The sequence below is a fragment of the Myotis brandtii genome, unplaced genomic scaffold (assembly GCF_000412655.1).
Source record: "Myotis brandtii unplaced genomic scaffold, ASM41265v1 scaffold30, whole genome shotgun sequence".
Classification (NCBI taxonomy): Eukaryota; Metazoa; Chordata; class Mammalia; order Chiroptera; family Vespertilionidae; genus Myotis; species Myotis brandtii.
The window spans coordinates 154765-168899 of NW_005361458.1; the positions used below are offsets into that span (position 1 = coordinate 154765).

The 14135-nt window shown below is 43.3% G+C and overlaps 1 protein-coding gene across 1 annotated transcript in view; it reads left to right on the forward strand.

The window, feature by feature from the left end:
- SAXO1 (stabilizer of axonemal microtubules 1) overlaps window positions 1–14135 on the forward strand; it is a 74823-nt gene that overhangs the window by 49138 nt on the left and 11550 nt on the right. The window contains exon 2 of the mRNA XM_005869612.1: window positions 5897–6076. Within this exon, the coding sequence (XP_005869674.1) occupies window positions 5897–6076 (180 nt within the window). The remainder of the gene's footprint in view (window positions 1–5896; window positions 6077–14135) is intronic.

The window sequence follows — 14135 nt, forward strand, 5'->3', positions numbered from 1 at the left end:
AAGTTATTGCACTATTGTCCGTCCATGGGTTATGCATATGTGCATATACATTCTTTGGTTAATCTATTCCTGCCTCCCACCCCCTCCCCTCTGAAATTTATCAGTCTGTTGCATGCTTTAATGTCTCTGGATCTATTTTGTTCAACAGTTTATTTTGTTCATTAGATTTCACATATAAATGAGATCATGTGATACCTGTCTTTCTCTGACTGGCTTATTTTGCTAGCTTAGCATAATATTGTCCAAGTCCCTCTATGCTGTATCAAAGGGTAAGAAGTCTTTATTTTCTTACAGCTGCATATTATTCCATTGTGTAAATGTACCACATCTTTTTTTTTTTTTATCACTCATCTACTGATGGGCACTTGGGCTTCCTGTTTCCAGATCTTGGCTATTGTAAATAGCACTGCTATGAACATAGAGTACATGTATTCTTTCCTATTGGCGTTTCAGGATTCTTAGGCTATATTCCAAGAATTGGGTCACTGGGTCAGATGGAAGTTCCATTTTTAATTATTTGCGGAAACTCCACACTGTTTTCCATAGTGGCCATCCCAGTCTGATTCCTACCAGCAGCGTTCTCTTTTCTCCACATTCTCTCCAGCACTTGTAGTTTGTTGATAGTAGCCATTCTGGCAAGTGTGAAGTGATACCTCATTGCAGTTTTAATTTGTGTATCTCTGATGATTAGTGACTGAGTATTTCTTCATATGTCTCTTGGCCATCTGCATGTCCTCTTTGGAGAAGTGTCTATTTAGGTCCTTTGCCCATTTTTTAATTGGATTGTTTGTCTTCCTTTTGTTAAGTCTTATGAATATTTTATGTATTTTGGGAATTAACCCCTTATTAGATGTATCATTGGCAAATATGTTCTCCCATACAGTGGGATCTCTTTTCATTTTGTTGATGGTTTCTTTTGCTGTGCAGAAGTTTTTTATGTTGATGTAGTTCCATTTATTTTTCCCTTTGTTTCCATTGCCCTAGATGTGTCAGCAAACATATTGCTATGAGAGATGTCTGAGATTTTGCTGCCTATAGTTTCTTCTAGGATTTTTATGGTTTCATGACTTATATTTAAGTCTTTGATCCATTTTGAAATTATTCTTGTGTATGGGGTAAGTTAGTGTTCTAGTTTCATTTTTTTGCATGTATCTGTCCAATTTGCCCAACACCATTTATTGAAGATACTGTCTTGACTCCATTGTATGCTCTTGCTTTCTTTGTGAAATATTAATTGAGCATAATGGCTTGGGTTGATTTCTGGGTTCTGTTTTCCATTGTTCTCTGAGCTTCAGACTTTTTATCTGCATAGTGGGGACATTGGATCAAATATTCTTCTGGTTCCTTAGTTTTAAAATTCCATGATTCTAATTTAGAGTCAACTACTGTTTTACTTTTTTGGGTTTCATTGAAAGGTCTTTACTACTCCCTTTACCATATGTCAGAAAACATCAAGATTATTTCCTTTTACTTCTGGTTCTTTATCCTGGAGTGGAAAGACTTTATTATTTTTTAAAATTTCTTTATTGATTAAGTTATTACATATGTGTCCTTATCCCCACATTACCCCCCTATTCCCCCCCACTCATGTCCTCACCCCCCTGTTGTCTGTGTCCATTGGTTAGGCCTATATGCTTGCATATAAGTCCTTTGGTTGATCTCTCCCCCTTACCCCCACCCTCCCCTACCTTCCCTCTGAGGTTTGATGGTCTGATCGATGCTTCTCTGTCTCTGGATCTGTTTTTGTTCATCAGTTTATGTTCATTATATTCCATAAATGAGTGAGATCATGTGATATTTATCTTTCTCTGACTGGCTTATTTCACTTAGCATAATGCTCTCCAGTAAACTTTAGAGAATTCTGAGAGATTAAAGCACCTCCTCCTCTTCCCCTTTGTTGCCCATTGGCCCATCTAGGTTTGTGTCAGTGTCCTCCTGAGCAAGGTGGCCAAGGCAGCTCCTAAAATGACACGCGTGTCAGAGAGCTGGAGAGGTCTCATTTCTTTGGTTCATGGCTGTCAAGACTACTTTTCAATACCCCAAATATGGTGGTTCCATAGACTTTCCTTCTGCACTATCTAGGTCAGTGGTTCTCAACCTTGGCTGCATATTAGAATCACCTGGAAATCTTTTTAAAATCCTGATTTCTGGGCCTCATCCTCTGGAAATTCTGTTTCTTTGTTACTAATGTTGTGGCCCCACCCCATAACAAAGAAACAGAATTTCCGGAGGATGAGGCCCAGAAATCAGGATTTTAAAAAAGATTCCCAGGTGATTCTAATGTGCAGCCAAGGTTGAGAACCACTGATCTAAGTCATAGAAACTGAGAATCAGCCTTTCCCCTTTTTGCTCTACTAATGTTAGAACAATTAATTTTCTTTGTAAATATCTTTCTTTCATTAGTTTATCTTCCTGTACACTACCCAACTGTTCATCCATCTGCTAAATAAATATGTCAGGCATTGGGCTAACCTCCAGAACACAGATGTCGGACTTGGTCTTTATCCTTGAGTGACTCCTGGATAAAGACCAACAAGGAGATACCGTGGTGTTTGGTGACTTGAGAGGGATGTTCAGGGTGTGTGTACAGGTAAGGAAAGGAGGTGACCCCTTGAGCGAACTCAGGCAATGACATATTTACTTTGAAATAGGAGTTTTGATATTTCAAAGTAAGACAAGGTTTTAGTTAACTAGCAACAAGTTAAATACATAAAATCTGCCCTATAAATACATATTAGACATAATTCCATTTAATGGAACATCAGTGTCTGGATGCAAGCATTTTCTATACTAAAATCCCCTCTCATGATACCAATCACAATGTAGTATTTTGCCATTAAATTTATTTTTCTGTTGGAATAAGCCTTTACAGTATATTACAGTTTCAAAAAGTAACAATATAGAAAAGGGGTTATTATATAAAAGCAAAGTTTTTACTGATTTAAAAAACAAGGGCATTGGAGAGGAAAAATATTGCTATGTCTGTGGCGTCTGTTTCATTGCAAGTGCCTGGATCTGTTATCCTTAATAAAATCTTGACTTTTCTGTCAGAGTGTGGGTGAATAAAATATATCTGCAGAGATATTTTTGGTAGTCAGCACAATTCTTACCTTTTGATTTGAGGTTTGTAGGAATCCTAAAATAATAGGGTACTAATTGGCTCAGATTGAAATCTCAGATAATTGGATGGATTGTGAGCACAGAAATGGTAATAGTAGGTAATGTTTTTATCCTGTAGGAGATGGTTATTTGTTTACTATGAAACACAGCAATTTATCTCAAGTGGACAGAAGATTAAAGCACTCAACTTATGTTCCTATAATTAGGAGCTATTTTATTAAATATACTAGAGGCCTGGTGCACAAAATTCGTGTGTGTGTGGCGGGGGAGGGGGGTCCCTCAACCCGGCCTGCACCCTCTCCAATCTGGGACCCCTTGGGGGATGTCCAACTGCCAGTTTAGGCCTGATCCCGGGATTGGGCCTAAACTGGCAGTCGGACATCCCTCTCACAATTCGGGACTGCTGGCTCCTAACCACTCGCCTGCCTGCCAGCCTGATTGATGCCTAACTGCTCCCCTGCCGGCCTGATTGTCCCCAACTGCCCTCCCCTGCCAGCCTCATGGCCCCCAAGTGCCCTCCCCTGCTGGCCTGATGGCCCCCAAGTGCCCTCCTCTGCTGGCCGGATCACCTACAACTGCCTTCCCCTGCTGCGACCTGCCTCCTCCACGTGAAGCGATGGAGACACCAGGACCAGCCTCATCCGCACCACACAGAGCCATGGGACCCCCCAGGCCTCACCGTGCAGAACGGCCACCGGGCCCCACCTCCACTGTGCGCGTGGCCCTCTTGTGGTGGCCATCTTGACATTGCCACGTGAGGGCGTTGCACAAGGGCGTGATGCCACCTAGGCTTTTATTATATAGGATATGATATAAATACATGTTCATCTTTGAGTATTAAATGCCAACAATGTGCATTTTGAGAAAGGAAACCTAAATTTTATTGAGCGTATTTAGTGCTGTGAAATTCAGATATTGATAGTATAAGGACTAAATATTTGACAGATTGCCTAGTAAATAATTAGGAAAGCATAAAATATTTGTCATGAATTTACTTTTATGATCACAAAAGTAAAATGTAAATTGACAAGTTTATGTCTTCTTATGGCGTTTCAAGATAGAAATCTACAAATGAAAAGAAAATAGAAATATCTGTAAAGGAACTTGTTTATATGCAGTGGTATTCATGTGAACAATGCAGGTGTCGATCATTCTCTTTGGGGGTTGGAGAGTTGAAGAGAGGTACCCAGTAACAACACCGGTGGCAGCAACATTTACTTAGATGGTTGAACTTACTAACTAATTGTTGTCTTGAAAATAGCTTTAGAGTAGAGGGTGATGAATTCTCTGTATGTTTTTCTCTCTCCCTCTTTCGTTCCTTCTCTCCTCCCCTATGCACTGCCCCAGAGTGGTGTGTATTTTAGTTTTTGTAATTAAAATCAGTTCAGTGTAAAAAGTTTTACAATAATTCCATGCCATTCCTTCATATAATTAAGTTGGAAATCACTCATGGAGTTTTGTCGATGTGCTAGTGTCTGATGACTAGAGGTGCCCCACTGGTTTGTAAGGATTGTATATGGGCACACAAATAATTGATACACTCCTTAGTTTTTGAGAGCTCAAATAGTTGCCCATTATCCAGCAATTAGTAGAATAATAAGGTTCATTTATTACAGCATGCAAAATGAAAAGCTCACTATAACATATAATGGCAAATTATTATTATCACCTGCATAATGAGACAGAGTTTATTTAATCATTCATTTATATACTCAGTCATTCATTCAATAAATGTTTATTGAGTGCCTACTGTGTGCCAGGCAGGATATGAGGTACTAGGGATGTAGCAGTGAACAAGACAGAGAAGGTCATGAACTTGATAGATGAGATAGACAATAAACAAATGTGCCAACTACAGATAACGGTAAGTAATGAGAAGGGCATATGGGGTGGTGAGAGGAACTGAGAGAGAAGAGGGGAGCGGGGTGTATTTTAGGTATAAATGATCAGCAGAAGTCTTTCTAAAGAGGCAGCAATTGAGGTGAGACCTGAAAGAATAAAGGGGCCAGATGTAAAATGTGAATATGGTTTCAGGGAGTCAATGGCATGTAGTATACCACTTGTGTGCAAAAATGATAATCAGAATTGACCCAGGAACCAATGAGGAAAGACAGTAGCCTGACCCCAGAGCACAGACTTGGAGTACCCTGTCAGGTCAGGTGTGGAGCCCTAATTGCTGGGTGATTGGGAGGCCTCAGGGGAGGGCCTGGACCAGTCGAGTTGGTACTCAGAGGACTCGGGGGCCACAACCATTTAACTGTTAATGCAGGGAAGTATTTAAACAAGCAATAGGGCACATGTAATGGCTGAACATCAGCCATGCTTGTGTGTAATGTGTTTTTATTGATTTCAGAAAGGAAGGGAGAGGAAGAGAGAGAGAGAAACATCAATGATGAGAAAGAATCATTGATAGGCTGCCTCCTGCATGCCCACAATAGGTATCAAGCCTGCAACCTGGCATGTGCCCTGACCAGGAATTGAACCACGACCTCCTAGTTCATAGGTCCATACTCAACCACTGAGCTAGGCTGGCCGGTGCTTATGTGTAATTTTATGATCCAAGGAATTTTGACAATTAACCAATTGCAATTACAGATCATTAAAAAATTTGGCGACTTTTCATAGTTCAGTGGAAAAAAGGAAGGGTTACATTTCTGTCTTCAATGATAGCAGTCATGGATTCATAGTCTGGGTCACATTTTGAGAAGGTAGCATTATCAAACTGGATATGACCTTCTCAAGAAGGCAACCAACCTAATTTCATGTGTTTTTACAGGCGGCATCATTGTCCACATCTCCCTACCAAGATTTACGATAAAACAGAGAAACCATGTCTTCTCTCCGAATACACCGAGAACTACCCTATCTATCACTCGTACCTGCCCAGAGAGTCCTTCAAGCCCAAGAGGGAGTACCAGAAAGGGTCCATACCAATGGAAGGCCTGAGCACATCGAGGTGAGGGCAGGGGTATGCATGTGTGAACGTATAATTAACGGGGTAATGCATGACACTAATGTACAATTGAATGTAGTGATGTTCAATACTGCATTAATGTGCACCATCGACATATACTGTTACTGTCTTAATGTTAATTTGCTGTATTTATGAAAATCCTGCATGGATTAATCTGTCCAGTTTTCCCCAATCTCCTCTTAAAGAGAAAGGATTCTCGTGTTGAGGGCAGGGAAAGAGGGGAGGGGAAAGACTAAATTGATCTACATAGAAAGGGTCGGAGGTTAAGTCAAGTAACAAAGGGATGGAAAGAGGGGGCTGCTGCTGAAAAAGGAGTTTTGGGCTTTGGCAGCTAAGCTCCAGGTCAGCTTAGGTGGACGGTGGTGGTGATGTTGGTTGTGGTGAAGGAGAACTTGATGATAGAGGAAGAGGGGGCTTCTTTGAAATGATGCTACAGACTTTGAATTGGGAGCCCCCCTGAATGTTCTTCAGAAAGGAATATTTCCTTTTAAATTACTCTTGCCTAATAAACTCTGATTCCTTAGCTCCAGTTCTGTGCAGAGACTGAACCACTGGGCTCAGTGTATTTGGGTTGCAGAGGTATCTGTATTAAGGGGCTGCGGGGGAGTGATCAATCTCAGGATTGTTCTGCATGTTGCAGGACTCTAACAGAATCTGCCCCTGACGCCTCGATTACCGCCAGGTGGTAACTTTCAGCTGGTGACTCCGTGGAGTAGAAACATCTTTGAGTGCAGTTGGGCAGTGTTTCAGATGGGATAGATCAGTCCCAGATGAGACCTGGAAGATGGACATACTCACTGCCTGAGCCACCTCTCGTCGCGGCAGGATTGCTTCGAGGTGGGGATGAAATGGTCCGGCACAGCGCCTCACATTACAGGTGCTCAAGGCCTGGTGAAATTCCTCCCTGAGCCTCGTAACTGTGCTTTTGTAGTGAAGGTCCCCGAGGATGCAGGCTAAGCAGAAGAGCTCGAATTCATTCTGCTCCCAGGATAGGCCTGGGACATCCTCTGTTTAGATTGTGGGTTGGAGGCATAGTGTTCCTACTAAAAGCTGCTCTCTTTTAGGTTCAGAGGAAGAAGTCCCTGTTTGGGTTATGGGGCAGAAAAGACCCAGGAGGCGAGGCAGGGAAGAAATGATGTGAAGGATCCCTGAGCTTGGTGGGAATCACTGCATGGAGCAGCTTGACAAAGGGAGGGAGTCGAGTTCTGAGTCTGACACTTGACTTGAATCAGGTCACTTTCATGCAGAGCAGCTTCTTAAATGACTTGATTTAAGCACAAGGTTTCCAGGTCCCTCTTGAAAAAAAATTGTAATTTAAGCAACCTGCTTTTCGGCCTATGGCTTTTTAAAAACAATATGAACCTTAAAGCTTGGCCTCACTTTACGAAGAAAATAAAGCATTCTTAGTTCCTAAGAGGCTGAAGACCACAACCAGAGCTGTGGACCCTTTCAGAACATTGCTTTTCCTTTTAAGAAACCGTGATTAACATGAATGAAAAGTCCTTGGCATAAGCATGAGAGACATGTAATTGGTAGTAAAGGATAGAGCTGTGTTGAGAAAGGGCTTGCGAACACCACATGCAACCTCTAGATCAGGGGTCCTCAAACTTTTTAAACAGTGAACACCACATGCAGCCTCTAGATCAGGGGTGGGCAAACTTTTTGACTCGAGGGCCACAATGGGTTCTTAAACTGGACCGGAGGGCCGGAACAAAAGCATGGATGGAGTGTTTGTGTGAACTAATATAAATTCAAAGTAAACATCATTACATAAAAGGGTACGGTCTTTTTTTTTTAGTTTTATTCATTTCAAACGGGCCGAATCCGGCCCGTGGGCCGTAGTTTGCCCACGGCTGCTCTAGATACTGGGTTTCTCATCTGTTTATACCCAATTTGCAGGAAATGAAGAGCGCCCTGCGTATGTAAAGCACAGCACAGCTTCAGATGATATCACATTAGGGATCTGTTTCATGTCCTGGAAATACAGAAAGGGTGTCTGAGGGTTGCGTGTTGAGGAATGATTTCTGTTTGTTGCCCACAAGCTCAGGAGAAGAGGATAAACCCTCCCTCTGGGGCGGGAGCCATGCTCCGTCACCTGGCTGAGCCCCCAGATGGAGCCCCGCAGGCCCTTTGGCCTCCCGATGGTGCTTTGCAAAACAAAAACTTCCCCTCTGACCTGTCTTAAATGACCCTTGCCTCCCGTCACTTCCAACAACAAACGTATCACCCAGAAGGCCCCTCTGTTCTTGTCAGAGCCAGAGTAACCATATCATTCATGTCAAGACGTGGCCCAAGTGGAGGAATGCAGAAACTGAAAGAATTTCCAAAACAAGTTGTTCATGATCCTAGGGGCCTTAAAAAGAAGAAGGGGTAGGAGCAAGGTTCCCCTGGGAGGGGAAAGAGCAGAACTGCGTCTCTCCTGTCCTGTGTTTTCTTCCCGGAAAGAGAACTCAGGGAGAAATAAGCAGAGGAATCTCTTCTCTCTCCTTTACGTCAGTTTAATCATTTCTCAGCCCTGTGTCTTCCATGCTGGGCACTAGTGATCATAGACCAACAAAACTATGGCCCTATCAGGAAGCTTTCTTTATTTGATTTCCAGTGAGTTCCTATTGAGATAAATGAGCAGACATCACGATTTTATCAACCTTCTTTTCTGAGCCTTACAAACTCAGCAGAGACTCTGATTCATGTATCTATACATACAACAAAACGATTCCCTGTCAAGGAGTGCAGAGAAGCTGTCTTCTGGGTGCCCCCCCACCCCAGAGGCCTCTGGGGGATGGGATGGGTCAGCCCTGTGCCTGCACACCCTGGTGTCTGCATGGGTTGTCATCCCTCTGTCCTTGGGTCCCTTATTACCAGAATGTCCCACCCATGTCGCTATCTAAAGGCTGACCTGGCTTGGTTTCCGAGACTGGCCGTGGGGCTGCCACCTGCTGCATAATGAAGTCACGTGACCCAGGGCTTGGCTGGCTTTGGTGATTAAGCCCAGACACAAAAAACACCTGGTTTCTGGAAAGGTTATCATCCCAGCATGAGGCGTGAGTACAGCTGCACACAACTCTTGCTGACTGTAAATCTTGGGGATTTACAGCAGGTGCCGTAAGGAGAGGGCTTGTGATTTCCAGCCCCTCCGCCCCCCCTCCCCTTACTATGACGCTTTCTCGCAGCCCTTGGTAATTCTTCCACATGGGATCTGCCTTTGGTTCAGCTAGACCTGAGACCAGTTTATGAAGAAGAGGTTTGTACTTCAAGCCTCATTTCCCCTTAGGCGTGTCATTCTGCAAAACACTTGGGCCCCGTTTTGTGACATTATTTCTGTTAGGAAAGCCAGATCCTTTAAGATGGGCAAAGTGGATAACTTCATAGGAAAGAAGTGAGTCCTCAAGATGGTGTGAGACCTTTATTCTAGTGGTTCTCAACCTTCCTAATGCCGTGACCCTTTAGTACAGTTCCTCATGTTGTGGTGACCCCCAACCATAAAATTATTTTTGTTGCTACTTCATAACTGTAATTTTGCTACTGTTATGAATCATAATGTAAATATCTGATATGCAGGATGTATTTTCAGGGGTCGAAACCCACAGGTTGAGAACCGCTGTAAGGGAGACCATGGCCCTAACCGGTTTGGCTCAGTGGATAGAGCGTTGGCCTGAGGACTCAAGGGTCCCAGGTTCGATTCCAGTCAAGGGCATGTACCTTGGTTGCGGGCACATACCCAGTAGGGGGTGTGCAGGAGGCAGCTGATCGATGTTTCTCTCTCATCGATGTTTCTAACTCTCTATCCCTCTCCCTTCCTCTCTGTTCCTCTCTGTAAAAAATCAATAAAATATATTAAAAAAAATAAAGGGAGACCATGGTCAGGGTGAATTGGAGGTGCACATATGTGTGGGAAGATTGCAGGGTGAGACTTGATAGGTTTGGCTGAAGGGTGGAAGGCAGGAAGTTGGCAGTGCACATTTCTTCATTTACTGACAAGACTTTCAGGTAAACTGAGGAGTCAGGGAGGCAAGAGCTAAAAGAGAAAGGGCAGTTGGTACCCTCTTCAAAAGCCAGGAAAGAAGCAAGAAAGTTGCTAGTAGGCTTGAATCTTTCCCCACCCATAGAATTTTACACATTTTCTGTTCAAATATACTTGGCTTTCTACTCAGACCTATACCCCAAGGGATATGCTTACTCCCCTCTGTACACTGGCCTGAGAATTAATGAAGACATGCAGAAATAGGTCTCAGCACTAGACTTGCCTGAGCAATTTCAGAGCCTTTGATGCTGTGTGTCTTTGATTAAATTTGGGGACAATTTGCCCATTATTTCTTCAAGTATTTATTTTTTTCTGTCCCTGTTCATTTCTCCCCCCTCCCCCAATCTCTTTTCTCTTTGTTCTTTAGTATGGATAGTTTCTATTCATCTGTTTTCAAGTTTACTGAATCTTTCCTCCACCTCCATTCTAATTTTAAGCCCATCCAGTGGATGTTTTATTTCAGATATTGTATTTTTCAGTTTTAGGGTTTACATTTGGTTCTTTTTATTTCGATACTGTTTGCCTTCTGTAGTTTCCTTTTAATTCATTATGACCTCATTTTGCCTTTTGTAATTGAGCATAGTTAAATAGCTGCGTTGGTTCTAACATCTGGGTCTGTTTGGGTTGGTCCTCATGATTTATCTTTTTCTTTCTTGAGAGTGGGTCACATTTGTATGTATGCCAGGTAATTTTGGATTGATCCTGTACATTGTTAATGTCATATAGTGGAGACTAGATTTTTCTATATTCCCTGCTGAAGGTGTTTTTTTCTTCTTTTTAGAGCAGATAGGGGGTAACTTGATTGGACTGAGTGAAAATGCAAACTCTGTCTTGGGTGGCAGCTTAAATCTCAGTTCAGTTCTTTTTAAAAAAAATTTCTTTATTGATTAAGGTATCTTTTTTTTGTCTTTTAAAAAATATGTTGTTTATTGATTTCTGAGAGGAAGGGAGAGGGAGAGAGAGAATCATTGATCGGCTGCTTTCTGACACCCCCCACTGGGGATGGAGCCTGCAACCTGGGCATATGCCCTGACTGGGAATCCAACTGTGACCTCCTGGTTCATAGGTCGACACTCAACCCCTGAGCCACACCAGCTGGGCCTCAGTTCAGTTCTTTGCCTTTAGCCTGTTGCTTGAAGGCTGACATGCATGTGAGGTCAGCTAGAGATTTGGGCCCAGTGATAGATAACATTTGAGCTTCTTGTCTCTGGTCCTCTCCTTTCCAGGATCCCTTCTTCACTTTCTGGTACCTGTGGTTGCCTCAAAATTTGGTCCTCTGGTTCTTCAGTCAAGAGAGACAGAAGGTGTTCTATTCCCATTTGAGCTGCCTTACCTAGCACAGGGAGCCCGCCTTCAGATGGAGGCCTTGAAACAAAGTGGGAACTCCCACAGAGGCTCACCCAGCGCCATTCCCTTCTTTCACCCGTTGATTCTGCTCCAGAATCTTCCTATCTTGGTTGCTCTTTAGTGCTGACAGGTAGTTGTGTTTATATTTTGTCCAGTGCTTATATGAAGCGGTGACAGATATTAGCCTCAGCTTTAGTGGGGGTCAAGGTGATGAGAGAGTAGAGCAGGAGACAGGAACTATGTAGCCTGAGTCCTGGAGGCAGGTGCTTGGAACTCTGTCTTTCATTGTGAAGACAAGGAGGGCCCAGTTTGTTCTTAGCAGGATCAGCGACAAGAATCAAGCCCTTAGGCTCAGCCTAGGGACCTTCCTCAGTGCTCCGGGATGGGCTCCCCAACCTGCCCGGGGTGACATAATGGTTTTCTTAGCGGGTGCTTTTTCACTCTGGGAAATTTTAGAATTCTACATGGAAGTAATGAAATCAAATCAATTGATCGACAAAGAGCAAAACGCCATATTAAGAGAGAGGACAGATCATGAGGAGTATCTCAGAAGTCTAGGGAAAGAGCATTTAAAAAATGAGAGAGAGGATGGATAATATGAAGATGGTGCAGGAGGTTAAAGGCCTGCAGAGCAGTGACTAGATTTGGATACATTCAAGCCTCACCTAGAGCAAGGAAGGAGTAGAATCAGAGCTGATGGGTGGAGCATGGTGGGAGGTGAGGAAGGCAAGTCTGTATCTGTAGACAACCCTTCCTAGGAGAGAGAAGGCAGGGAGAGAGGACTGGAGGGGAGTGGACTCTTGTGTCGTATTTTATTTTTCCCCCTTAAAGTTTAGAAAGGATGGAGCATGTTTAAATACTGACAGAAAGGAGGCAGTAAAGGAAAAGGGTTAAGCACAGACCAGGAGATGGTCCATCGATGAGGTTTCCATGAAAGAGGGAGGGGTTTTAGGGTAGCGGTGAAGAGATTGGCTTTGGGCAAGAGGAGGAACTCTTCTTCTTTCTTTTCAAATCCTCACTGGAGGAGTGATGATATTTTTCCCATTGATTTTTAGAGAGAGTGGAAGGGAAGGGCAAAGGGAGGAGAGAGAGAACCATCGATGTGAGAGAGACACATCAATTGGTTGCTTCCCACTCACCCCCGACTCAGGGCAGGGACGGAACTGCAACCCAGGTACCTGCCCTTGACTGGGAATCGAACCCGAGACCCTCTGGTGTGCAGGCCGACGCTCTAACCACTGAGCAACACCAGCCAGGGCGAGGAGGAACTTTTAAAAATGGATTCCATTTAATATGATTGATTAGTTGGGCACACAAACAAATTCTAAAGTTTTCATAGATAAACATTAATAATAGTTTTTTTTAAAAAAAGTATTTCATGGCCCCTTTATCGCTGTGAAAATCTTCTTTGCCCTATTTCCAGGCTCCCGAGCTGGTTGGCTTTGTTATTTCTTCTTTCTTTTTGTCAGACTCTTGTCAAACACCTTCCTGTAGCTTTGCCTAGTGATTGGGAGTCAGTTGCTATGACCTTCCCAGCAGGCCACTTTAACCTTTACTTAACTCGGGCTCTCTCTCTCCGCCCTCCATACTATATCACTTTTATGGCTCCACACCTGAAAGAAACCTAACATCTTTGACCAATTTTTTTTCTTGGTTCTTAGTCACAATGGGCACAGGGACTAAGAAATGCAACACAGGAAGTGAGGGGAGTGTTGTTAAAAAAAAAAAAGCTACTAAATGTGAGCAATTTCTGGGAAGGATAAAATAGACTTTTCTCTTGTGACCTTAAAGGGTGTAGGATTATGTGAGATTGGGGACGCGCAGTTGCGTTTTGGTTAATGATAGGTTTCAGGGAATGTCCTTAACATAAAAACACAATGAGGAACATAAATTCAGATTAAATTCACTCTTAAGCCGCAGCAAATATTTTTGGGTGGGGTATAAATGAGCTCAACTGAAAACCTTTCCGCCCTTCAGAAATAGATCATTTCCCCCTCAAGATCGTTTTTCTTAGTTATAGCTGATTAGTATATTCAATCATAGATGTGCTTTCACAGGGACTTACATTTTGTACTGGAGAAGGACGCTCGGGGAACAATTTTCCCTCAACACAGTGAGCAAGGACTGTGCTGAATCAGCTTTTGCCTTTGAGCAACCAGCTTCAGGACAGTCCATGAACCGGTATTTGATTCTGGGCATTTTCCTGCTCTTTTTCTGTAGAAACAGCAGGAAGTAGGGCGTTAAGTGCAATGAAGGAAGCCCTTGAAGGAAGGTTCTCACGGTATCTCGAAGGAGAAGCTGGCTCCCTTGGGGGAGTAATGGCGGAGGAGGATGTCATGACCTGTGTGCAGGGTCCGATGACTGGAAAGCACTCCTGGATGCTCTGGGGTTGGGAGGGCCGCATCTTGGGCCTTGTTTCTTTTTCTTTTAAAAAAATTTTTAAAATATATTTTATTGATTTTTTACAGAGAGGAAGGGAAAGGGACAGAGAGTTAGAAACATCGATGAGAGAGAAACATCCATCAGTTGCCTCCTGCACACCCCCTACTGGGGATGTGCCCACAACCAAGGTACATGCCCTTGACTGGAATCGAACCTGGGACCCTTGAGTCTGCAGGCTGACGCTCTATCCACTGAGCCAAACCAGTTAGGGCAGGGCCTTGTTTCTTACCA